Source organism: Artemia franciscana, unplaced genomic scaffold, assembly GCF_032884065.1.
Source record: "Artemia franciscana unplaced genomic scaffold, ASM3288406v1 PGA_scaffold_73, whole genome shotgun sequence".
Lineage (NCBI taxonomy): Eukaryota > Metazoa > Arthropoda > Branchiopoda > Anostraca > Artemiidae > Artemia > Artemia franciscana.
Window position 1 is genome coordinate 234,539 of NW_027062708.1, and position 25,818 is coordinate 260,356.

Here is a 25,818-nt window from a genome sequence, read left to right on the forward strand (position 1 = left end):
AAATATACGAATACTGAAGAAAAGGGTTCTGAGAAGTTAGTTTTAAGCAGAATATGAAATTCAAACATTATAATGATAAAATGAAAACTGTTTCAAAATATCTTTATCTTACTTGAAGTGCAAATGACACTACAGCTTCCAGGTTATCTATTTGGTAAGGCAGTAGTCCCACCTTTGTTTGAGGTAATTTCCGTTCATTAGTCCTTCTTGATTATTCCTTTAAATTTCTTTAGGTTTGGTGTCGCTATTTACTTTTCTTTGACTTTTGCGGCATTTTTTTTTTTTTTACTGGCAATTGTTACTTTACTATAGCCTTGCGCTTAAGGCCTCTGAAACTGAAAGGTTAATTATCATAACTGGCGGTATGACTATGATAAGCAATAAATAAACGAGTTATAAAATATCGCTGAGTTGGCGTCTCAAGTACTTAGATTAAGCCATGAATCATTTCATTTGGAAACCTTTTGGGTTAACAATTATAGCCTGAAAATTGCCAAGATGCTACGGAGTGAAAATTCTGATATAGCAAATTGTAGATCAATTACAGATCCATCTACGTAGGCTCTTAGTTTTAGTGGTCGTAGATCAAAACTATGGACAAAAATAACTCAGAAGCAGTTTTTTTCGATTTTTTTCGATTTTTTTCCAAATTTTAACGGATTCCTGCTTGTTCGCCCCATAAGAAGAACATGAAATAGACAAGATATAACTTAAATTCTTCTCAAAACAGTATTTTCTCCTACATTCTTCAAGGTAGACCTAATTTTGGCTATTAAGTTACAGCTACAATAATGCAAAAGGTGCTATGTTGCGACACATACAAATTAGAGGAGATATATCAATTTTCTTTTTATACTATTACATAGCAGCTTGATATATATGAAAACGAAAAGTAAAAAAAATTACAGTGAAAGTTTCATTTTTTTCTGTTTTTATGAGTAGAAAATGGGGCTTTAAAACATGAAAAAAATTGACTTACATGTGCCTTGAGAACCCAATAAGATAAAAGAAAACGAATTGAACCACTTGACAGAATGTGCCCAGTTCAAGTATACAGGCTATGAGTTACATTTTGGCCAAAGAATGTGCTTTCTCCATTTCATATTTCACCTTTTCAAATTACAACAGCCTGCTTACGGGTTTAGTTACAGGAAGCGTGTTCTAATTAAGGTCAATTGAACCACTAAACCGTAATAAAGCAGTTTTTGGTAACCAGCCTCAGGCCGTTCGGACCGAATCCGGCCAACAGTACCGAAACTCTAAAAGAAGTAATTTTGCTAGCAATTGACAAATCAAAAGAATCGGTTATCAACTCTGAAATCAAACAATTCGAGGTAAATAGCCTTGAGCCACTCGGAGCAACTCGGGTTAATAATAGCCGGAACTTTAAAAAAAGGAATTTTAATAACAATTAATATATCAAAAGAATTAACTTTTTATACCAACTAAATAAAGAAAACATATTTTTTTAACTGAAAGTAAGGAGCAACATTAAACTCAAAACGATCAGAAATTATTTCGTATATGAAGTGTTGCGCCCTCCTCAATACCACCCTCTTTACGCTAATGCTTTTAGCACTTTTAAAAAAGCTTTCTATTCTAATTAAGCATCCCCTGTGTTTCCGTAACCGTTCTTAAAAATTGGGACACACAGTCAAACGAAGGACATCTCCGTTGTCAAAGAAGATAAAGAAACAAAGAGAGAGAAAAAATCGTTGGATCGAAAAAGGATTTCTTTTATTCGGACAGAAATGACATATTTACCACACAAAGAGTCCCATCCCTCAGTGCACCTAATCATTGAATCTTTTCAGTGCAGAAAATGTTGATGTAAGTGTAAAATGTGGTTACAATGAACTATTCTATTTGCAGCAACTGCTCTCTGACTACGTTCATTTTCAAAGTTATTCTAGTGAAGGCTATTTAAATGATTTGACTTCCGCATTTGTTAATTTGCATATGACGGTCAAAGATCTAACAAGGAAAAAGGAAGTGCTGCTGAGGGGTTACCCTATAAAAATTGTGTACTGCACGATTTGTTATGCAAATGAGTATCTACATACATGGGACATTAGTGAGCACTAGCAAGAATCTTTCAAATTATGTAAGTTACATACAATTTATGTTGATGACTCCAAAGTCCTTCTAGTAATTTTCACTTCGCCTGAAAGAATAGATTATGAAATATTTAATATATCCCAATGGTTGCCCCACAATGTTAAGATTGGCATAAAGTTACAACTTGCCCTGTCCAATTTTATTGTGCGAAAGGTACTTTTCACTGGACCTAATGCAACAGTCTCTCTCACTTTGGCAATACTTCATGTATCAAACAGTTCGTGGTAACGAACAGTAGTAAGGAGCGACACGGCTCAATACTAACCGAAACTCTAAAAAATGGAATTTTGATACCAATAGTCAAACAGTTCGTGGTAACGAACTGTAGTAAGGAGCGACCCGGCTCAATAGTAAACGAAACTCTAAAAAACGAAATTTCGATGCTAAAAAATATATCAAAAGAATCGGATTTTTATGCTGATTTTAAATATTTAAGTTTCATCAAATTTAGTCTTTGTCATCAAAAGTTACGAGCCTGAGAAAATTTGCATTATTTTGGAAAATAGGGGGTAACACCCCCTAAAAGTCATAGGATCTTAAGGCCGTGATTAAGTGAACTGATGGAACTCGAAAATACCATGTTAAATTGAAAATTTATATTTAAAAAGTACTCAAGTATTCATTGGCGGAAGATGCCGCTTTTAATATCAGGCCATAGCTTATTGAAGATGCTACAAAATGTTTGAAAGGATTTTGCTCTATTTCCTCTAATTGCTTAGAAATCTTAGAAAATGTCTAGGTCTTTTTCACAAGTGTACTCGATAAAGGATATTGCTTTTAGAACAAAATCGGTACTATCATGAGCAGAAGACAATAACCTGTAAGATGATTGGAACCATTTTTCGATTTATTTTCCTGTTTTCTAACAGTCCCCTAGAATATTTTCAGCTACCTGAAATTTTTACAAGTCGGTTGCCAGAAAGAATCTTTTCAGATCGCCGATAATACCCCCCAGAGACCAAAATGACAAGCTGGTATAATCAGCTACTTGTTAATAGAGTGTGAAATTTTCATAAATTATTTCAATGCAATGAAGAAACCTAGTAATGAGAAATAGTCAGGAGCCTTCAGTAAAGTTGTGCACACAAAGCCGAAATCATGGGGAAAGTTAAATCAAAGCGAGGTATACATCTTAAAAGTGTTACCACACATAGACAGCGCCTTTGTAAAAAGTATTTAGAGCTTGGTAGATGTAGGCTAAATATTCATAATACCTAATAATGCGGTACGGTGAAGAACTAGACAAGTCAAGAGATTTAGGTCAAGCGACAAACCTTGAGGCGGAGCAGAACCCCGTAGCTTCCTCCCCGTTGCCCTACCGGGTCGTGACTGGTGGTAGAAACTTGGATTGCGACGAATTGAAGGATTGCCGGCTAGAGACTTAAGTTTGGAAGCACAGGTGAGGAGGAAACAACCCGTAAAAATCATAGAACCCTAACGAAATTTACACCACAAGATTCAGCGTATTAGAGAATCCTACTGTAGTTTCAAGCTCCTGTCTACAATTAGACAAAAAAAAAAAGTTTTTTTTAAGTGAAAGTAAGGAGCGACATTAAAACTTAAAACGATCAGAAATTACTCCGTATATGAAAGGGGCTTTTTCTCCTCAACGCCCCGCTCTTTACGCTAAGGTTTTTTACTGTTTTAAAATGTAGAGTTAAGAGAAAGAGTCAAACTTTAGCGTAAAGAGCGGGGCGTTGAGGAGGAAAAGCCCCTTTCATATACGGAGTAATTTCTGTTCGTTTTAATGTCGCTCCTTACTTTCATTTAAAAAAACTCGTTTTTTTGTTTAATTTCTGGACGTCTTTGAATTAATGCATGGTTTGATCTTGGCTCTCCACACATAAATAATTAAAACAAAATTTGCATATAAATTTTTTGGGGCTAAATGGCTTTTTCACAGTTTTAATTGGAAGATTTTGAGAAAAAAGGAGCGAGGGAGGAGACCTAGTTGCCCTCCTATTTTTTGATTACTTAAAAAGGCAACTATAACTTTAAATTTTTACGAACGTTTTCATAAGTAAAATATATACGTAACTTACGAATTAAATTACGTAGCGAACTTCAATATTCGTATGTTTTTATTGCGTATATGAGGGGGTTCACCCATCGTCGATACCTCGCTCTTGATATTAAAGCTTAAATTTTGTCCCAATTCCTTAAGAATGACCCCTGAATCACAAAGACCGTAGAATAAATAGTTGAAATTACTAAAAATGCTTTAGCGTAAAGAGCGAGGTATTACGAGGAGGTAGACCCCTCAGATGCGTAATAATTTCTGTTCGTTTTAAGTTTTAATGCTGCTTCTTACTTTCAGTAGAAAAAAAAACTTTTCATGTTTATTTTTTCATTGTTTTTTTTAAACAATGCTAGAAAATCCTGCACCCCCTCCATTGAAAGTGTCTTCCCCCATGAGAAGTTCGTCCATGGAAAAATCCTCCCCGGTAACCCTCCCCCTCAAATATCTCCCCCCAAACCAAAAACAATCCCCCTGAAAACGTCTGTACACTTCTTAGTAATCATTACTATATGTACAAACAGGTCAAAGATTGTAACTTGCAGCCCCTCCCACGGGGACTGCGGGGGAATAAGTCGTCCCCAAAGACATAGTTATTGGGTTTTTCGACTGTGGTGAATAAAATGGCTATCTCAGAATTTTGAACCGGTGAATTTGGGGGGAAATGACCGTGGGAGGGGGCCTAGGTGCCTCCCTCCCACATTACCACGAACTGTTTAAAAATGTGGAATTTTGTGTTTTTTATCAGAAAGCAGATCACGGATGCGTGTTTATTTGTTTTTTTTTTCAGGGGTGACCGTATCGACCCAGTGGTCCTAGAATATTGCGAGAGGGTTCATCCTAACGGAAATGAAAAGTTCTAGTGCCCTTTTTAATTGACCAAAAAATCGGAGGGCACCTAGGCCCCCGTCGCACGCTAATTATTTTCCCAAAGTCACCGGATCAAAATTCTGAGATAGCCATTTTATCAGCGTAGTTGAAAATCCTTACAACTATGCCTTTTGGGATGACCTACTCCCCCACAGTCCCCGTGGGAGGGGCTACAAGTTACTAACACTGACCAGTGCTTACATATATTAATGGTTATTGGGAAGTGTACAGACGTTTTCTGGGGCATTTTCATTTGGTTGGGGGCAGGGGTTGAGAAGAGGGGGATATGTCGGGGGAACTTTTCATGGATGAATTTGTCATGGGGGAAGAAAATTTCTTTGAAGGGAGCGCAGGATTTTCTTACAAAGTTTTTCAACTGAAAGGAACAGAATATTCCTGTTATTATTTTCCTGTAAATATTAATTCCTGTAAATATTCCAGAATAATTTCTGTTAAAATGAACAGAAATTATTACGCATATGAGGAGCTCTCTTCCTCCTAATACCTCGCTCTTTACGCTAAAGTATTTTAAGAAATTTCAACTATTTATTCTACGGCTTTTGTTATTCAGGGGTCATTCTTAAGAAACTGGGACAAAATTTAAGCTTTAGCGTGAAGAGTGAGGTACTGACGAGGGGGTGAAACCCCTCATATATGTGATAAAAATATGAGAATACAGAAGTTTCTTTACGTAAGCTAATTTTTAAGTTGTGTATATCTTTAACTAATAAAATTAATTTTTACTAATAATTTTACTAATAAAAACATTCATAAAAAAATAAAAGTTCTAGTTGCCTTTTTAAGTAACCAAAAAATCGGAGGGCGACTAGACCTCCATCCGCGCTTCTTTTTTTTCCTCAAGATCATTCGATCAAAACTATGAGAAAACCGTTTAGCCAAAAAAAAAAATAAATACGCAAATTTCGTTTTAATTATTCATCTGCGGAAAGCATAAATCAAAACATACATTGATTCGAAAATGTTCAGAAATTAAATTAAATAAAAACAAGTGTTTTTTAACTTAAAGTAAGGAGTGACATTAAAACATAAAACGAACAAAAATTACTTCAAAATGAAAGGGGCTGCTTCCTCATCAGCGCCCCGCTCTTCACGCTAAAGTCCGACTCTTTCTCTTAACTCTATTTTTAAAACAGTAAAAAACTTTAGCGTAAAGAGCGGGGCGTTCACGAGGAAGCAGTCCCTTTCATATACGAAGTAATTTCTGTTCGTTTTAAGTTTTAATGTCACTCCTTACTTTCAGTTATTCTTTTTCAATTCAATTCGTAAGAAAACTTTGGTTTTCTGAGAATCCTCGAAGAAAGCTTTCAACTAAGTTTGGTGTTTAGTTTCGAATTAATCAACTGAGGTATTTTAATTAGCCTATTCCTAGGAAAAAAGTGGAAAAAACAATAAATTTTCAAATGCACTCTGTGCATGCTGTCCCAGTTGTATATACATGGGCATTTTGTATTTGAGAATGATAGTGCTCTTTTGCTCATTTTCTCTTCTCCTTTGGTCGGTAACCAAGCTTTGCAAGACCCAGCCAAATATATTACTATTCCTCGGCTGAAGCATCTCACCAAAGGAAGCTGTCTATCAAAACCTCTCACAAGACTTGATAATTGGTACTATTTGAAGTTTTGACATTCGACGGTCTCTAGAGAATTAAAAGACAGAAGACTAACCTAACTTCAATTTTGAAGCTCGATGTTTTCAAGTTCACTTAATCACGGCCTTAACGAAAATCACACCATCACATTCAGCGTATCAGAGAACTCTATAAAAAAAATCTCAAGGTCCAATCTACAAAAATGTGGAATTTCGTATTTTTTGCCAGAAGGCAAATCACGGGTGCGTGTTTATTTGTTTGTTTGTTTGTTGTTTTTTTTTTGTTTTTTTTTCCCAGGGGTCATCGTATAGACCAAGTGGTCCTAGAGTGTTGAAAAAGGGCTCATTCTAACGGAAATGAAAAGTTCTAGTGCCCTTTTTAAGTGACCAAAAAAATTGGAGGGCACCTAGGCCCCCTCCCACGCTCATTTTTTTCCCAAAGTCAACGGATCAAAATTTTGAGATAGCCATTTTGTTCCGCATAGTCGAAAACCATAATAACTATGTCTTTGGGGATGACTTACCCCCCACAGTCCCTGGGGGAGGGGCTGCAAGTTACAAACTTTGACCAATGTTTATATACAGTAATGGTTACTGGGAAGTGTACCGACGTTATCAGGGGGATTTTTTTGGTTTGGGTGTGGGGTTCAGGGGAGGGGGCTATACGGGAGGATCTTTCCTTGGAGGAATATTTCATGGGGGAAGAGAAATTCAATGAAAAGGGCGCAGGATTTTCTAGCATTACTATTAAAAAAAAAACAATGAAAATATAAACATACAAAAGTTTTTTCAATTGAAAGTAAGGAGAAGCATTAAAACTTAAAACGAACATAGATTATTACGCATATGAGGGGTTCTAAAAATACTTTAGCATAAAGAGCGAGGTATTTAGGAGGAGATGAATACTTCGCTTTTTATGCTAAAAAATTTTTAAGTAATTTCAACTATCTATTCTACGGCCTTTCTGATTCAGGGGTCATTCTTAAAGAATTGGGACAAAACAAGATTTAGTTTGAAGAGCGAGGTATTAACAAGGGGACCAAACCCCTCATATATATAATCAAAAATATAAGAATATAAAAGTTTGTTACGTAAGTTAATTCTTAAGTTACGTATATTTTTTACTAATAAAAACGTTCGTAAAATTAAGATCTAGTTGCCTTTTTCAGTAACCGAAAAATTTGAGGGCAACTAGGCCTCCTTCCCCACCTCTTATTTCTCAAAATCGTCTGATCAAAACTAAGAGAAAGCCATTTAGCCAAAAAAAAAAAGAATTAATATACAAATTTCATTTTAATAATGTATGTACGGAGAGCCAAAATCAGACATGCATTAATTCAAAAACATTCAGAAATTAAATAAAAAACAAGTTTTTTGAAATGAAAGTAAAGAGCGACATTAAAACTTAAAACAAACAGAAATTACTCCGTATATGAAAGGGGCTTTTCCTCCTCGACACCCCGCTCCTTGCGCTAAAGTTTGATTCTTTTTGCAACTCTACTTTTTAAAACCATAAAAAACTTTAGCTAAGGAGCGGGGTGTCGAGGAGGAAAAGCCCATTTCATATACGGAGTAATTTCTGTTCGTTTAAGTTTTAATATCGCTCCTTACTTTCATTTCAAAAAACTTGTTTTTTTTATTTAATTACATCAAAAGAATCACATTTTAATGCTGATTTTAAATATATAAGTTTCATCAAGATCAGTTATACCCATCAAAAGTTACGAGCCTGAGAAAATTGGCCTCATTTTAGAAAATAAGGGAAACACCCCTTAAAAGTCATACAATCTTAACGGAAATCACACCACCAGATTCAGAGAACCCTATATGTTTTTTACTGTTTAATAAAGTAGGATTGAGAGAAAGAGTCAAACTTTAGCGTAAAGAGCGGGGCCTTGAGAAGAGAACAGGCCCTTTCATACACGGAGTAATTTCTGTTCGTTTTAAATTTTAATGTCGTTCCTTACTTTCAGTTAAAAAAAAAATTAGTTTTTTTATCGAATGAAAAAAAGGTCAAGAGTTCTTGTGCTTCGGCAATTAAAAGTTAAAAGCTAGTTGAAATAATATCAAACCGCTCATTCCACACATAATCACGAATCAACAACGTATTGCCACGATTTCACGTACCTACGCAGAATCTTCATTTATCAATGGTAAAGTTTCTTCATAACTCGCTTTGGCTTTTGGAAAAAGTGCTAGTGCTATAGGATCATGGACAAATTCCCAAAACAAGTTTGAAATGTTTGGGCTTTCCCCTCTCGTGTGTAAAGTACATGGAATTCCGCTCTACAATTTATCTTTTGATAAATACTACAGGATTCTATGTGAATTAACAATGTAGTCCCTAGATCGAGATCGAAATCATTTGATCAAAACTATGAGAAAGCTATTTAGCCAAAAAAAAAAAAAAATAAACTTGCAAATTTCGTGTGAATTATTCCTCTGCGGAGAGCCAAAATCAAAACATGCATTGATTCAAAAACGTTCAGAAGTTAGATAAAAAACAAGTTTTTTCAGCTGAAAGTAAGGAGCGACACTAAAACTTAAAACGAACAGATATTAGTTCGTATATGAAAAGGGCTGCTTCCTCATCAACGCTCCGCTCTTTACGCTAATGTTTGACTCTTTCTCTCAACTCCGCTTTTTATAACAGTAAAAAACTTTTGATTCAAGATTGTAGCTTAAAACAGCTACAATCTTTTGATGCAGCTGTTGGTATCGAAATTACCTTTTTTTGAGTTTTGGTTACTATTGAGCCGGGTCACTCCTTACTACAGTTCGTTACCACGAACTGTTTGATTCGCAACTATTTGAAAATATTATAACTGACACAATGTTTAAAAAAGGCCATGGTATCATTGCATTGGACTTGTCTGGTACTCAAGATATGAGTATTGTCTGAACGGGCACTCTAAGTTTAGAATGTGCCTTTGCCGAGGCATTGACAGAGAGTATAGTATTAATCTTGCTAAATCAATATGAGAACCCTATTTGTAAATTACCCCCGATGACACTGTTCTATTAGACTTGGCACCATGAACACAAATCAAATAAACACTGTATTCAACTTGGACCCATACATGTCCAAGTACAAAACCTATGACATACACTCGGATTTCCTTAAACATATTCATAATGCTAGTGATAGTATTATCGTTGTCAGTAGTAGCCTGTGGACTATAAAAACGCGTCATTGTCTATGCATCTTTCAAACAGCGAAGAAGATAGAATTTATCGATAATCTTGACTATCTTGGCCCATATGCACTCTACATGCTCCACATCAAGAACGTCCTTGAGCAAAGTGGGAAATCGATTATTCAAAATCAGAAGTGAGCACAAGATTTATCGACCGAAAGATGTGGTTTTAATGCACTACTACATTTTATTTTTCAATGTCGTGGCTGTACTTACAGTGAATCTCTCAGCATTTATGCAAACAATCCTCGATTGAACTCCGATCCTCTTTATGGTAAGTACGATATATGGAGAAGAGGGGAGATACCCTCCGACCACTTTCGACTCTTCAAAAGTGAACTCGAACTTTCAATTTCCAATAAAAAGAGCCACCCTATGAGAACCATACAAGCCCCTGGACATACTTACAACACCTGTCCCCAGGCCATGGTGGGTTGTGTCAACCCCACTATACTGTTGCCTCTGATTTGATAAACATAGTGGTCGTTATTAGGTTATTTTCAGAATTTCAGTTTAACTTCTGAAGCTGTCCACAGTCTTAATATTATTAAATGCTAACCACCACCGTCTCACAAACAACAGGAGAAATAAATGCCTTTTCTTTAGAATGCTTGGAATAGATCTTGGGAAAGAGTTCTAATTGCTTATATCATTATTTCTTCCCGTACGTTAGAGAGAAGAGGGTTTTGAGTTTCCAATGAATATGTTAAGCACACTAAAGTTGTGGAAAAAGTGATCCGAAGAAAACTCTTTTTTCTCCTTTGTTTCCTAGAAAAGCAATAGTTCTAACAAAAAACGCAGTTTTCAGTTGCTATCACACGTTTTGCTCTACAGGATTTAAAATAAAGACTTGGGAAATCGGAATTAAATATTTTGAATTGAATTCGTAAGTTATTTTGCAATAAAATTTAAGGAGGGGGGTAAGCTCCCACATATCACCCTTCTCAAATCCTCAAGTTCTTGTGTTATTATTTATTAGATTTGCTTTTGTTTCTTTTCCATATTTTAATATTAGAAGTTACTTGTGGCAATGGGATAGTAAATAAAAAAAAAAATAATGAATACCGACTCTTATTATTCTACCAGCATCATATTAAAAAGAATAACATTGGGATTTACAAAGTAATTATGTAAAGATTAAAACAAGTTTTGGTAGTGGGAAGGGGAAATGCAATGAAAGAGAAGAAAAAATGCTCCCTTAATCGATATAGAAATTTTATAGAAGGCATATTAGCTCTATTTGCTTTTGATTACGAGATAAGATTAAATCTGTTTAAAATTGAAACTGGCGATCTACAAAAATGAAAAAAAAAAATCATAACCTATATCAGCGATGTCCGCTATTACAAATTCCAACAACATACAGACACATAAATGTAGCCTATCATGCAAAAGAAACAACTAATTTAATCAATAAACAATTATTTTCTTTTAATTTACACATTTTCTAGATACCTGGTTATTCTAGAGATAGAATAACCATCTCCCAATTGTGGAGACGCTGTTTCAAGACATCTAGAATTTGCAACTGATTTCTCCCAAATAAACCTTCTTAGAAAGCCTCTGGCACCTGTCCAAGCAATGCACCAAATCATTTTTCTCATTTTTACAAAGCGGGCAAGTATACCTGACTTACTTAAAACTTTTTCTTTTGGAAATATTTTAACTTGGCTCTAATTTGATGACGATTAGCCTGAGCTGCATCCACGAAGTAAGGTATCTAGCTGATAAAATTACTGCCAGTTAGAAATCCTGCCCCAAAATTACCTTAATATCCTTTTAAAGTATTAGCATTTTCGAGCTCTTCACTTCTTCAGTCCATTTCTAGTCATTTAGTTTTCTACCACCATTTTAATGTTGTTTCTCAAAGTTATATGTATATTAAATGGTCCTCTACTTTAATTCCAAAAAACTAAGTCCCCGCTTTATTTAAATATCTGCTTCTTTAAATGGCCACGGACGTTGTGATAGTGCCACATAAGGTAATAGATAACTAAAATTTATGTCTAAAGAAAATTAAGTTCCTGCAAGAGATTTAAGTTTCAAACGCAAACTTTCTGCTTTATTTAGTTTATTTCAGCTTGAAACTGTTTATTAAATTTTTTTCTCTTGTGTGGTTTTCTGTTTTTTTTTATTGTTGTTTTCTATTTCTCTTTGTTTCCACTTTCTGTTAAAAAAGGGGTTGAAGGATGAATTTGAAATTTGTGGTATTCATCTACACAATTCACTGTCTAGTTAAAATATTAGCATATTTGTTGCCTCTCTCATTTCTCATTTTGAATAAACTGGGATAAGTAAAGTATACTAAGGAAAAGTTTTCAAGTTTTTGGGCTATATTTTTTTTAGTTGCAGAACTTAAAGGATACCAGAAGGCAAAATCTTAATTTAAAGGATCAAATCCTGTTTAAATCAGTGAAAAGAACACAATAAAGTAAAATGAACGAATTTTTTCTTTTAGTCCTTTCGCTAGCGCCTATGAGGGATCATGTTATCCCCAGAGACATGGTTATTTGACCTTTTAACTATGCTGAACAAAATAACAACCTCAAGTTTTTAAAATAGTAGTAGCAGCTAACACAGATCTACTATATACATGCCTAGGAGTAAACAATTATTAACTATGATAATTGTAATCTCACACGTCCAAAACTTTAAAAAGACGAAAATAAGAATTAAGAAACTTCGGAACTAACACTGCTTTTACTTCCTACAATAAATTGGCAGTTCTCAAGAACGAGGCCTTCTTCAGAACAATGACGAGAAGATTAAGCATAAAAACATTTTGCCGATTAAGCTAATTGGCATACTTAGTAAAAATAGGAAAAAATGAAAAAAGATCACAATTTAATTACAAATAAAAAACTCCTTAAAAAAATCAAACAAAAACTAAATATAAATTTAAAGCTTTGGATTCCAACTAAAATCTGATTTTAATCCTGGCTTCCAGATTTAACCTGATCATTATCAGCCGAGTGTCGGTTGTGTCATTTTTATGGTGTTTGTTTTATTGAGTTTTGATGAATTCTTTTCAATCTTCTTTATTTCTTGTCTTCTTTATTTCTTGTCTTCTTTTTTCATTCTTCGTTATTTCTTTTCTTTATTTCATTCTTCTTTATTTCTTATCTTCTTCATTTCATCTTTTTTATTTCTTTAATTTTTATTCATTTTTTACCTTCTTCACTTCATTCTTATTTATTTCTTACCTTCGTTATTTCATTCTTATTAATATATTATCTTCTTTACTTCATTCTTATTTGTTTATTATCTTATTTATTCCTTATCTTCTTTATTTCATTCTTCCCTATTTCTCATCTTCTCTGTTTCATCCTTCTGTATTTCTTACTTCATTCTTCTTAATTTGTATCGCATATGTTTTATTCCTCTTTGTAAAGGAAAGACAATAGAACCAATAAGATCCATCGTTACAGGTTTGATCTTATGGATGGATTAAGAGGGATTTTAATAAGATTCATTCAATTCATCTTTTACTTCTTGTTCTATTTATTATTATTTCTAGTTCTATTTATTCATTATTTGTTGTTCTATTTACTTCTTATTTCTGGTGTTCAAATGCTCTAAATTGTGTGGATTCAACTTGAAGCTCTTTTTTAGGCCCCGCCCCCTCTCCTCTCAGAGCTATTACAGTTAAAAATTATCAAATAGGTATATACTTTTCAATTTTAGTTTAAATATTATTACTTATTTCAAATGTTACTTTAACGCAACACATAGTTATGTGTAATAATCATATTATCATATTATAATTATCATAATAATCATTTTAATAGGGTTTTTAATTTCAGGCATGGATAGATTAGAAACTCAATTGGAATGGAACGTCTAAAAAAGAAGCCGTTCGGATTTGTGTTTCAGCTTTGTTTTCTCTGCTTAATCTCAACAATAATTTCTACAATTGTTGGGACTGTATTTTTACTTGCTGGAATATTTTCTGAAAGCTGGGAAATCATGGTATATAATACAACAATGTTGGAAGAGATGAAATTGTGGAAAAATATTAGTGATGATATTGAAGCTCAGGATTCGGCTTTTAACGGGAAGGTAACTTATTTTAGACCAATTTTTTAGTGACCTTTTTTTTAATGTCAATAAAAAAATGTTACTTTTTAGAGACCAAACAGAGAATATTCTAGGACTTACGATCTATTTATCATCGTGTGAAATGAAACGTTGAAGCTTAAAGTGACAATGCTGGTGAACACAGAAGATCCAAATGATTAAGTGGAGATGTGCACCACCATTCATGTCTCAGAAACGCTCGAAAACTAGGAAATGTAAGAGTCCTCTATATGCAGTTTTTGGCCGTAACGGGTGGTGGATTAAAAAGAAAAGAAATATTGGTAAAAACCCGCAGTTAATCAGCTAAAAACATATAGAATCAAACAGTTTAAGAAGGCTTAACTTACTTTTGTAGATGTAGTTATCTTTGGGATCAACAAATTGTTATTTTGATTTCGTAGGACGACACTGATTAAGAATCGAACTAATTAGTTTTGCTCGTTGAGCTTTATAGTTCAATGTGACAATACTGACGAAAATTATGCACTGCCCTCTACACTTTGTAATTTTGGAACAACCAAAATAAAAATCATAGAAATTTGCGTTTTCAAATATGAATAGACCTTAGGTGGGTCCTAAAATAGATACAAGTGCATTTTACACATTTTTTTTTAATTATAACACAGAAAAATCAAAAATCATTTAGTTTTCCAGCAATTAAATTCATTGTGTGCAGTATACTATCACCTTACTTTAACTAGTCCTTTTTAATCATTTTGATTGCTATGGTGTTTTTATTTATTTTTGTATAAACCGCGATTTTAAGATACATATCCTTCTCAACCAAACACAAATGGCACTCCAGCCATTTATACGATTTAAGAGAAAAAGGGAGTTGCATCACACTTGTCTGTACACCTTAATTAGCCTTGTTTTTGTTCTCTTAATGCTGATATTATGAAAAATAAAAAACACACCTCTCAAAATAAAAATTACTTTCAGTATAGCGCAAATTCATGCTATTGTCTTTAGAACATTTAGAGGGTAGTATCCCGAATCTCATTTCTAGTAATTTCTGTTCATTTTAAGCTTGACTTAATTATTCATCTAATTTTTTGTTCTTCTTTGGGTTCATTTATTTCGTGATTCTTTGCTTTTTTAAATCTAACTTAAATCTGATAATTATTTCTGCTTGTCTAAGGTTTTCATAAGGTCCTTCGCTCTTCTTTTAATAGCTTCTTTATTTGTTAGTGCTTTTCGAAATTAACTTTTGTTCGTTCCTAATTGACATATTTTTTGTTTCAGGTGAAACTTTGAATTATTAGTAAAGTTTTTTTTTTCAGTTTTTCTACTTTAGAAACAAAATTTTGGATTATAATTTAACTGTTGGACGGTATTTGAATTTTTAGTTTTAAGCTCTCAATCAACAGCAGCTACCTGCAAATAATTTCATATTAATAGTTTAACTAACATAATTTTGGATGGACTTAAAGGGATGTTGTTTTTAATATGAATTGGACAAATCTGCTTAATTAGGTCTTCTTCGGGGCTGAAGCCACCTTGGCCCCCTATGTGAAGCCATATTTTCGCACAACCCAAGTCTTTTTGTCTTTTGATCTGGAATTATCAGAAAATTTGAAGTCAATTAATGGGGAGAAACCAGTTACTAATACGAAACCAGTTACTAGTATGAAACCAGTTACTAATCTCACATCCTACCTTAATTTCGACAATCTCATTCTCATTCATAGCACTAATCTCTTTAATGTATTAAATAAAAAAAAAAAACAAATTTAGCCAGGAGCAACATTAAAACTTAAAACGAATAGAAATTATTGCGTATATTAAGGGTTGCCTCTCCTCAACACCTCAGTCTTTACGCTAAAGTTTTTTAGTACTATTAAAAAAGCGTCTTAGTGTTCTAATTAAACAGCCTTTGGGTTTCAGGAGTCATTCTCAAATAATTGGGACAGAATTCAAACTTTAACGCATAGAGCGAGGTATTGAGGAGGGGGCAACTCCCTTCATATATGTTAAAATTTCTGTTCGTTTAAGCTTTAATGTTTCTCCCTACTTTCAGTTGAAATAACTTTCTTTATTTCATTTCTGATCGTCTTTTAAATAATGCCAGGAATTCTGTCCCCACGTCCATGGAGATACCCCTCCCAGCGAAAATATCCTCTAGACAATTCAATCCTGGCAAAGATTTACCCCGGACAATTACTCTTAACCACTCCGCGTGTAAAAAACAAAGCAAGACATATAAAAAGAGCTTAATATAAGAATTCTGGCAAATTCCTTCAGTATATAATTTCTCCTGACAAGTTCACTCCCTGGAAACTTCCCTCCTAATGGAAAACTCCCCCGTGGAAAAACTCCCAACAGAAAATTTGTCCCCCCCCCACCCGAAAATGCATGCATACATCCGAATGACAAATACTACGCGAAAACAATAGGCCAATTTTACAATTTAAAGACCTTTCCCCTTAGGCTGAGGAGGGGTCATGTTTTACCCAAAGGTATAGTTATTGGGCCTCTCAACTATGATGAACAAAATGGACATATCAAAATTTCAACCAGACGATTTTGGGAAAAGAAGGCGGGGTAGGGGCCTAGTTACACTCCAATTTTTTGATCACTTAAAATTGCGCTAGAACTTTTAATTTCCGTTCGAATGAGTCATCTCCCAATATTCCAGGACCATTGGGTCGATACGATCACCCCTGGAGGAAAAAACACAAAAAATACAAAATTCCACATTTTTTCAGATAGGAACTTGAAACCTGTACAGCAGGGTTCTCTAATACATTGAATCTGATCGTGTGATTTTCTTAAAGATCGCTTGACTTTTAGGTGGTGTTTCCCCTTTTGTCAAAAATAAGAAAAATTGTCTCAGGCTCGTGACCTTTAATAGGTAAGACCAAACTTAGCGAAATATATACATTTGAGATCTGCATAAAAAGCCAATTATTTTGATTTATATATTGGTATCAAAATTTCGTTTTTTAGAGTTTTGGTTACTATTGAGCCGGGTCGCTCCTTACTTACAGTTCGTTACCACGGACTGTTTGATTTATGTTCTATACTATATACGGATAGAACCTTCGCAAAGCTCTTCTATCAACTGAATCAAACGCTTGTCAATAATCTTTCCAGCCGAGGACTAGAGGGGCTTAATGACTCCAACACTTCTCAGTTATTATTTTAAGGGTGAACATTTGGTAGACGATGTCATCTTTCATTCCCCAAACAACACCGTTCTTTTCTTAAAACTTTATATAGCATCTCAAGTCTAAAAAGTACCATCATACTAAGCAATTTGCTTCCTACAGAAACCAGACTATTGTCCCTATTTTTACGACATCATTGTCATCATTGTCATCATTCTCATAAAGGGAGTTTAATCGGATGTTTAAAAAGTCGCGAGGAACTCCCCCCTTTTCAGAATCATATTCATCATCTTCTGTAACTTATCTCTGGCCTCACAACCAATACATGAAAAAAAAAATCATTTAACATACTATCAGCATCTGGGACCTAATTATTTTTATAATCCCTTTAGTACTGTCACTAATTCTCTCGCACAAAATAAACCTTCTTTCGCATTCAAAGTGTCAAAAACTTTTTTATTCTTTTATCTCTCCTGTAACTCTACCATGGTTTAACATATTTTCAAACTGTTGTGCCCATCTCTCTTTAACTCTTTCCTGATCGCTAATTGTCACCACGTTTCTATAATTAACTAGCTGTTGGGGTGGTGCTTCGCGCCACCCCAACACCTAGTTGGTGGGGGCGCTTCGCGCCAACCCCCCAAGCCCCCCCGCGCGCGTAAGTCGTTACGCGCAATATTAGTTACGCGCCATTGTAGTTGTGTCCCTGTGTCCCACCTGTGAATATACCTCATTATTCTAATGATTGCCCTTGAGCTTTGTTGATGGTGATTGCTAATCGAACATTCCCTGTGTCCCCGTCGTCATTTATATATCTCCCTGTGCCCCCTGGCGTCCCCGTTGTTGTTGTTTCCCTGTGTCCCGGTCGTCATTTGTGTCCCTGTGTCCCAGTCTGTGATTTCTCTTTGAGTTTCGCGTTCGTCATTTATATTCCCTGTGTCCCGGTCGTCATTTTTGTCCCGGTTGTCATTTGTGTTCTGGTGTCCTGGTCTGTAATTCCTCTTTGAGTGTCCTGGTCGTCATTTATATTCCCTGTGTCCCGGTCGTCATTTGTGTCCCGGTACTTTGTTGATTGTGATTGCTAATCGAACATTCCTTGTGTCCCGGTCACTTTCTCTTTGAGTGTCCCGGTCGTCATTTGTGTCCCGATGTCCGACACCCCCCCAGGCCCCCCCCCCGCGCGCGTAAGTCGTTACGCGCCATATTAGTTACGAATCATTGTTGATATACTGTTAGAGGAAGGTGGAGTCTTAAGGATCATATTCTAGTGTTATGGGTATATTAAGGGAGCAGTACCCTCATAAAAATTTCATCACTGCTTAAAAAATGATCAAAGACAAGTTTTAAGCTTAAATATGACAGAAGACAGCATGTTATTTAACTTACAATGGATCTTAATTCACCTGTTTTCTTTTATATATATATATATAAGATATAATCTGGCGTAACAGATATAGTGTAACAGACATAACAGACAGACAACTTATTTTTATATATATACTAGCTGTTGGGGTGACGCTTCGCGCCACCCCAACACCTTGTTGGTGGGGGCGCTTCGCGCCCCCAAAGGCCCCCCGTGCGCGTAAGTTGTTACGCGCCATATTAGTTACGCGCCATTGTAGTTGTGTCCCTGTGTCCCACCTGTGAATAGTCATTTTAAGATCTATACTAAAAATTCCTCTTCACGTGCCAAGCTTGCTAAAGCTCAACAATTTATAATAAACCTGAAAATTTTAAGTATCTGCTTTAAGGTTTTCGAATTACTTTAATCTATTGTCAAAATATTCCGAAATATTTATGCAATTCCCAGTTTTACATTTTAGTTTGTTTTCTTTTATATATTTAGAAGATATAATCTGGCTTAACAGACAAAGTGTAACAGACATAACACACAGACAATTTATCTATATATATATATATATATATATATATATATATATATATATATATATATATATATATATATATATATATATATAGATATAAGAAGATAGATAGAAGATAGATAGATTCAGATCTATACCGCATTTTTCTAACGATTGCCCTTGAGCTTTGTTGATGGTGATTGCTAATCGAACATTCCCTGTGTCCCCGTCGTCATTTATATATCCCCCTGTGCCCCCGACGTCCCCATTGTAATTGTGTCCCTGTGTCCTGGTCGTCATTTCTATTCCCTGTGTCCCGGTCGTCATTTGTGTCCCGGTGTCCCGGTCTGTAATTTCTCTTTGAGTGTCCCAGTCGTCATTTATATTCCCTGTTTTCCGGTTGTCATTTGTGTCCCGGTGTCCCGGTCTGTAGTGTCATCTTACAATGATGTCATATACAAAGCCTTATATACTTATAACGACGTAAAATGCAAACCCGGCGTCCCCGTTGTAGTTGTGTCCCTGTGTCCTGGTCGTCATTTATATTCCCTGTGTCCCGGTCGTCATTTGTGTCCCGGTATCCCAGTCTGTAGTCTCTCTTTGATTGTCCAGGTCGTCATTTATATTCCCTCTGTCCCGGTGTCCCGGTCGTCATTTGTGTCCCGCTGTCCCGGTCTGTAATTTCTCTTTGATTGTCCCGGTTGTCATTTATATTCCCTTTGTCCCGGTCGTCATTTGTGTCCCGGTGTCCCGGTCTGTAGTGTCATCTTATAATGATGTCATTTACAAAGCCTTATATACTTATAATGACGTCAAATGCAAACCCACAAACAAACAAACATGCATATATACAACTTATTTTTATATGTATAGGTACAGTTTCTTCTTTATTTTTTTTACTTTTTTATTTTTTTTTTTAGTTTCTTCTTTTTATTGATTTGTTTTCTTCAATTTGTCAATGTTCATTCTAACATTGACACTTGGAAAAATCTTTACGTGCCAAGCATGCTAAAGCTCCAACAATTTATATTAAGCCTCAAAATTTTGGGTATCTGTTTTAAGGTTTTCGAATTACTTTAATCTATTGTCAAAATATATTGAAATTGAAATATTTGTGCAATTCGCAGTTTTTTTTAGTTGTTTCTTTTTTTAGTTTTTTCAGTTTTTTTTTCTTTTTAGTTTTTTATCTTTTTTATTTTTTTTACCTTTTTTCTTTTTAGGTTTTTTCTTTTTTTAATTTTTTAATTTTTTATTTTTTTTAGTTTTTTCTTTTTAGTTTTTTTTAGTTTTTTACCATTTTTTTTTCGAATTACTTTAATCTATTGTCAAAATATTTCGAAATATTTATGCAATTTCCAGTTTTTACATTCTAGTTTGTTTTCTTTTATATACATAGAAGATATAATCTGGCGTAACAGACAAAGTTTAAATGGCGTAACGGACAGACAACTTATTTTTATATATATAGACTAGCTGTTGGGAAATTGAATATATTGAAATTGAAATATTTGTGCAATACGCAGTTTTTTTAGTTGTTTCTTTTTTTAGTTTTTTAGCTTTTTTAGTTTTTTTTTCTTTTTAGTTTTTTATCTTTTTTATTTTTTTACCTTTTTTCTTTTTAGGTTTTTTCTTTTTTTAATTTTTTAATTTTTTATTTTTTTTAGTTTTTTCTTTTTAGTTTTTTTTTAGTTTTTTACCATTTTTTTTTCGAATTACTTTAATCTATTGTCAAAATATTTCGAAATATTTATGCAATTTCCAGTTTTTACATTCTAGTTTGTTTTCTTTTATATACATAGAAGATATAATCTGGCGTAACAGACAAAGTTTAAATGGCGTAACGGACAGACAACTTATCTATATATATAAAAATAAGTTGTCTGTCTGTGTGTCTGTCTGTGGATCAGGTGACGTCATGTTTCTGTGTTGACTGACGTCATGAAATTAGTTGTCGTCATTTTTGCTTTGACGGTGACGTCATTCAAGATATTTAAGACATATGTTCACGTAGAAATCTATTAATGTTTAAGTTTACAATGACTGATGAACTTACCATGGCAAAAGCCGATGAAGATGCTCAAAGAGTCTATGCCAAAAAACTTGCTGCTGATAGAGAAAGTCAGAAAAGAAAGCCTGCCGAGGAATCAAAAGAACAGCAAGGAAACAGGCTTGAGGCTGATAGAGAAAGAAAGAACAGAAAGCGTGCCGAGGAATCAAAAGAACAGCAAGGAAACAGGCTTGAGGCTGATAGAGAAAGAAAGAACAGAAAGCGTGCCGAGGAATCAAAAGAACAGCAAGGAAACAGGCTTGAGGCTGATAGAAAAAAAAAGAACAGAAAGCGTGCCGAGGAACTACCAGAGCAACAAGGAAGCAGACTTGCTGCTAAAAGAGAAAGTGAAAAAAGAAGGCGTGCCGAGGAATTACAAGAACAGCAAGAAATCAGGCTTGCTGTTGATAGAGAAAGTAAGAAAAGAAAGCGTGCCGAGGAATCACAAGAACAGCAAGAAATCAGGCTTGCTGCTGATAGAGAAAGTAAGAAAAGAAAGCGTGCCGAGGAATCAGAGCAACCTGAAAGTTATCGCCTGGCATTCAGGTACAACCCAGTCGATGATTATAGCTTGAGTAGATGTGTTCAAATCGGGACAATGTCTAAAATTTGTCCCTATTGCAAGGCCTTGAAATTCAATGGTGAAACAATGGGAATGTGTTGCGCCTCAGGAAAAGTTAAACTTCCTCTATTGGCTGCACCACCAGAGCCATTGAAGACGAATGAATGCTTGCCTGAAAAATTCTAATTTATGGGCACACGTAAAAATATTAAAATTAACTACAAATATGCGTGTCCGATTGCAAAACGATGACTCTGGTCAAACATTTTCAGATCAATTGCTGGCAATTGGAAACGGAAAGCTCCCAGTAGACTCAATTTCAGGACGTATACAACTACCTGCTGATTTCTGTAATTTAGTGACGTCCAAAAATGAATTGATTGAAAAAGTATTTCCGAATATTCTAAAAAATTATAAAAATAATAAATGGCTAAGTGAAAGAGCGATTCTTGCACCCAAAAATATAGAGGTCCACGAAATCAACAATATTGTTTTGACCAAGATTCGAGACCAGGCAGTCCTTTACAAGTCAGTCGACACAGTTTTGGAACCAAATGAAGCGGTTAATTATCCATCTGAATTTTTAAATTCCATAGATCTTTCAGGGTTTCCACCACACGTGCTACAACTAAAAATAGGCGTACCAATAATACTTTTAAGAAATATAAACCCACCAAAGCTTTGCAATGGCACTCGACTTGCCGTAAAAAAACAATGGAAAACCTAATAGAGGCCACAATCTTGACAGGGCCTTTTGAGGGTGAGGCTGTTCTTATTCCTCGCATTCCCATGATTCCAACGGATCTGCCTTTTCAATTTAAAAGATTGCAATTCCCAATTCGATTAGCATTTGCAATCACCATTAACAAAGCTCAAGGTCAATCATTAGAAAAATGTGGTATAGATCTTAATACTGATTGTTTTTCCCATGGACAATTGTACGTTGCATGTTCGAGGGTCGGTAAACCTGACAATCTATTTATATGCAGCGACAATTGGACAGCGAAGAATGTTGTATATTCGCAAGTTTTACGCAGTTAATTTGTATTGTATCTATCTATCTATCTATCTATATAAAAACGAGTTGTGTGTATGCATGTTTGTTTGTTTGTAAAAAGAGCGTTTGCATATGATGTCATTATTAGTACATACGGCTTTGTATATGCAGAGACAATGGGAAAGCCAAGAATGTTGTATATTCGCAATTTTTACGTAGTTTAACTCCTGCAGACGAAATGAATGCTTGCCTAAAAAATTCTAATTTATGGGCACACGTAAAAATATTAAAATTAACTACAAATATGCGTGTCCGATTGCAAAACGATTACTCTGGTCAAACAGTAGACTCACTTTCAGGACGTATACAACTACCTGCTGATTTCTGTAATTTAGTGACGTCCAAAAATGAATTGATTGAAAAAGTATTTCCGGATATTCTAAAAAATTATAAAAATAATAAATGGCTAAGTGAAAGAGCGATTCTCGCACCCAAAAATATAGACGTCCACGAAATCAACAATATTGTTTTGACCAAGATTCGAGACCAGGCAGTCCTTTACAAGTCAGTCGACACAGTCTTGGAACCAAATGAAGCGGTTAGTTATCCATCTGAATTTTTAAATTCCATAGATCCTTCAGGGTTTCCACCACACGTGCTACAACTAAAAATAGGCGTACCAATAATACTTTTAAGAAATATCAACCCACCAAAGCTTTGCAATGGCACGCGACTTGCCGTAAAAAAAACAATGGAAAACCTAATAGAGGCCACAATCTTGACAGGGCCTTATGAGGGTGAGGCTGTTCTTATTCCTCGCATTCCCATGATTCCAACGGATCTGCTTTTTCAATTTAAAAGATTGTAATTCCCAATTCGATTAGTATTTGCAATCACCATTAACAAAGCTCAAGGTCAATCATTAGAAAAATGTGGTATAGATCTTAATACTGATTGTTTTTCCCATGGACAACTGTACGTTGCATGTTCGAGGGTCGGTAAACCTGACAATGTATTTATATGCAGCGACAATTGGACAGCGAAGAATGTTGTATATTCGCAAGTTTTACGCAGTTAATTTGTATTGTATCTATCTATCTATCTATCTATATAAAAACGAGTTGTGTGGATGCATGTTTGTTTGTTTGTAAAAAGAGCGTTTGCATATGACGTCATTATTAGTACATACGGCTTTGTATATGCACAGACAATGGGAAAGCCAAGAATGTTGTTTATTCGCAATTTTTACGTAGTTTGAAACACATATATAAATCTATCTATATTCACAGGTGGGACACAGGGACACAACTACAATGGCGCATAACTAATATGGCGCGAAACGACTTACGCGCGCGGGGGGGCTTGGGGGGGCGCGAAGCGCCCCACCAACACCTAGTTGGTGGGGCGCTTCGCGCCCCCCAAGCCCCCCGCGCGCGTAAGTCGTTACGTGCCATTGTAGTTGTGTCCTTGTGTCCCACCTGTGAATAGAGATAGATATATACACACACATATATATATATATATATATATATATATATATATATATATATATATATATATATATATATATATATATATATATATATATATATATATATATATATATATATATATATATATATATATATATATATATATATATATATATATATATATATATATATATATATATATATATATATATATATATATATATATTTTTAACTACGTAAAACGTGCGAACATACAACTTTCTTCGCTGTCCCATTGTCTGTGCATTTAAATAGATTGTCAGGTTTACTGACTCTTGAACATGCAACATATAATTGTCCATGGGAAAAACAATCCGTATTCAGATCTATACCTCATTATTCTAATGATGTGTCCCTGTGTCGCGGTCGTCATTTATATTCCCTGTATCCCGGTCGTCATTTGTGTCCCGGTGTCCTAGTTTGTAATATCTCTTTGAGTGTCCCGGTCGTCATTTATATTCCCTGTGTCCCGGTGTCCCGGTCGTCATTTGTTTCCCGGTGTCCCGGTCTGTAATTTCTATTCGAACAATCCCTGTGTCTCGGATGTCATTTATATATCCCGCCTGTGCCCCCGGCGTCCCCGTTGTAGTTTTGTCCCTATGTCTCGGTCGTCATTTATATTCCCTGTGTCCTGGTCGTGATTTGTGTCCAGGTGTCCCAGTCTGTAATTTCTCTTTGAGGTTCCCGGTCGTCATTTATATTCCCTGTGTCCCGGTCGTCATTTGTGTCCCGGTGCTTTGTTGATGGTGATTGCTAATCGAACATTCCTTGTGTCCCGGTCGCTTTCTCTTTGAGTGTCCCGGTCGTCATTTATATTCCCTATGTCCCGGTCGTCATTTGTGTCCTGATGTCGCGGTCTGTAATTTCGTCAGTCGAAAACATGACGTCAGTCGACACAGAAACATGACGTCACCTGACAGATCCACAGACAGACGACTTATTTATATATATATATATATAGATATTTATATATATATATAGATATAGATAGATGTCCCGGTGTCCTGGTCGTCATTTGTGTCCCGATGTCCCGGTCTGTAATTTCGTCAGTCGACAAACATGACGTCAGTCGACACACAAACATGATGTCACTCGACACACAGACACACAGACAACTTATTTTTATATATATACTAGCTGTTGGGGTGGCGCTTCGCGCCACCCCAACACCTAGCTGGTGGGGGCGTTTCGCGCCCCCCCCCCAAGCCCCCCCGCGCGCGTAAGTCGTTACGCGGCATATTAGTTACGCGCCATTGTAGTTGTGTCCCTATGTCCCACCTGTGAATATAGATATATATATATATATATATATATATATATATATATATATATATATATATATATATATATATATATATATATATATATATATATATATATATATATATATATATATATATGTTTTTAACTGCGTAAAACTTGCGAATATACAACATTCATTGCTGTCCCATTGTCAGTGCATATAAATAGATTGTTAGGTTTCCGTATTCAGATCTATACCTCATGATTGTAATGATTGCCCTTGAGCTTTGTTGATGGTGATTGCTAATCGACCATTCCCTGTGTCGTTGTCGTCATTTATATATCCCCCTGTGCCCCCGGCGTCCCCTTTGTAGTTGTGTCCCTGTGTCCCGGTCGTCATTTGTGTCCCAGTGTCCCAGTCTGTGATTTCTCTTTGAGTGTCCCGGGCGTCATTTATATTCCTTGTGTCCCGGTGTCCCGGTCGTCATTTATATCCCCCTGTGCCCCCCGGCGTCCCCGTTGTAGTTGTGTCCCTGTGTCCCGGTCGTCATTTATATTCCTTGTGTCTCGGTCGTCATTTGTATCCCGGTGTTCCGG

The 25,818-nt window shown here is 35.3% G+C and overlaps 1 protein-coding gene and 1 long non-coding RNA gene across 8 annotated transcripts in view; one reads left to right on the top strand and one right to left on the bottom strand.

Annotated features, from left to right (window-relative positions):
- LOC136042159 (uncharacterized) overlaps positions 1 to 1,887 on the bottom strand; it is a 60,072-nt gene extending 58,185 nt beyond the window's left edge. Inside the window, exon 1 of the long non-coding RNA XR_010621189.1 lies at positions 1,765 to 1,887. This is a non-coding gene — a long non-coding RNA (uncharacterized LOC136042159). The remainder of the gene's footprint in view (positions 1 to 1,764) is intronic.
- The window catches only part of LOC136042157 (uncharacterized), a 276,004-nt gene that overhangs the window by 180,746 nt on the left and 69,440 nt on the right, over positions 1 to 25,818 (top strand). For 6 of the 7 annotated variants that reach the window (XM_065727077.1, XM_065727078.1, XM_065727076.1 and 3 more), the window contains one exon: positions 13,614 to 13,869. In XM_065727077.1, the coding sequence (XP_065583149.1) occupies positions 13,642 to 13,869 (228 nt within the window). In that variant the 5' untranslated portion in view covers positions 13,614 to 13,641. Of the gene's footprint in view, positions 1 to 1,872; positions 2,105 to 13,613; positions 13,870 to 25,818 lie in introns of those variants that run through there. The other variant, XM_065727082.1, reaches the window with a different exon arrangement.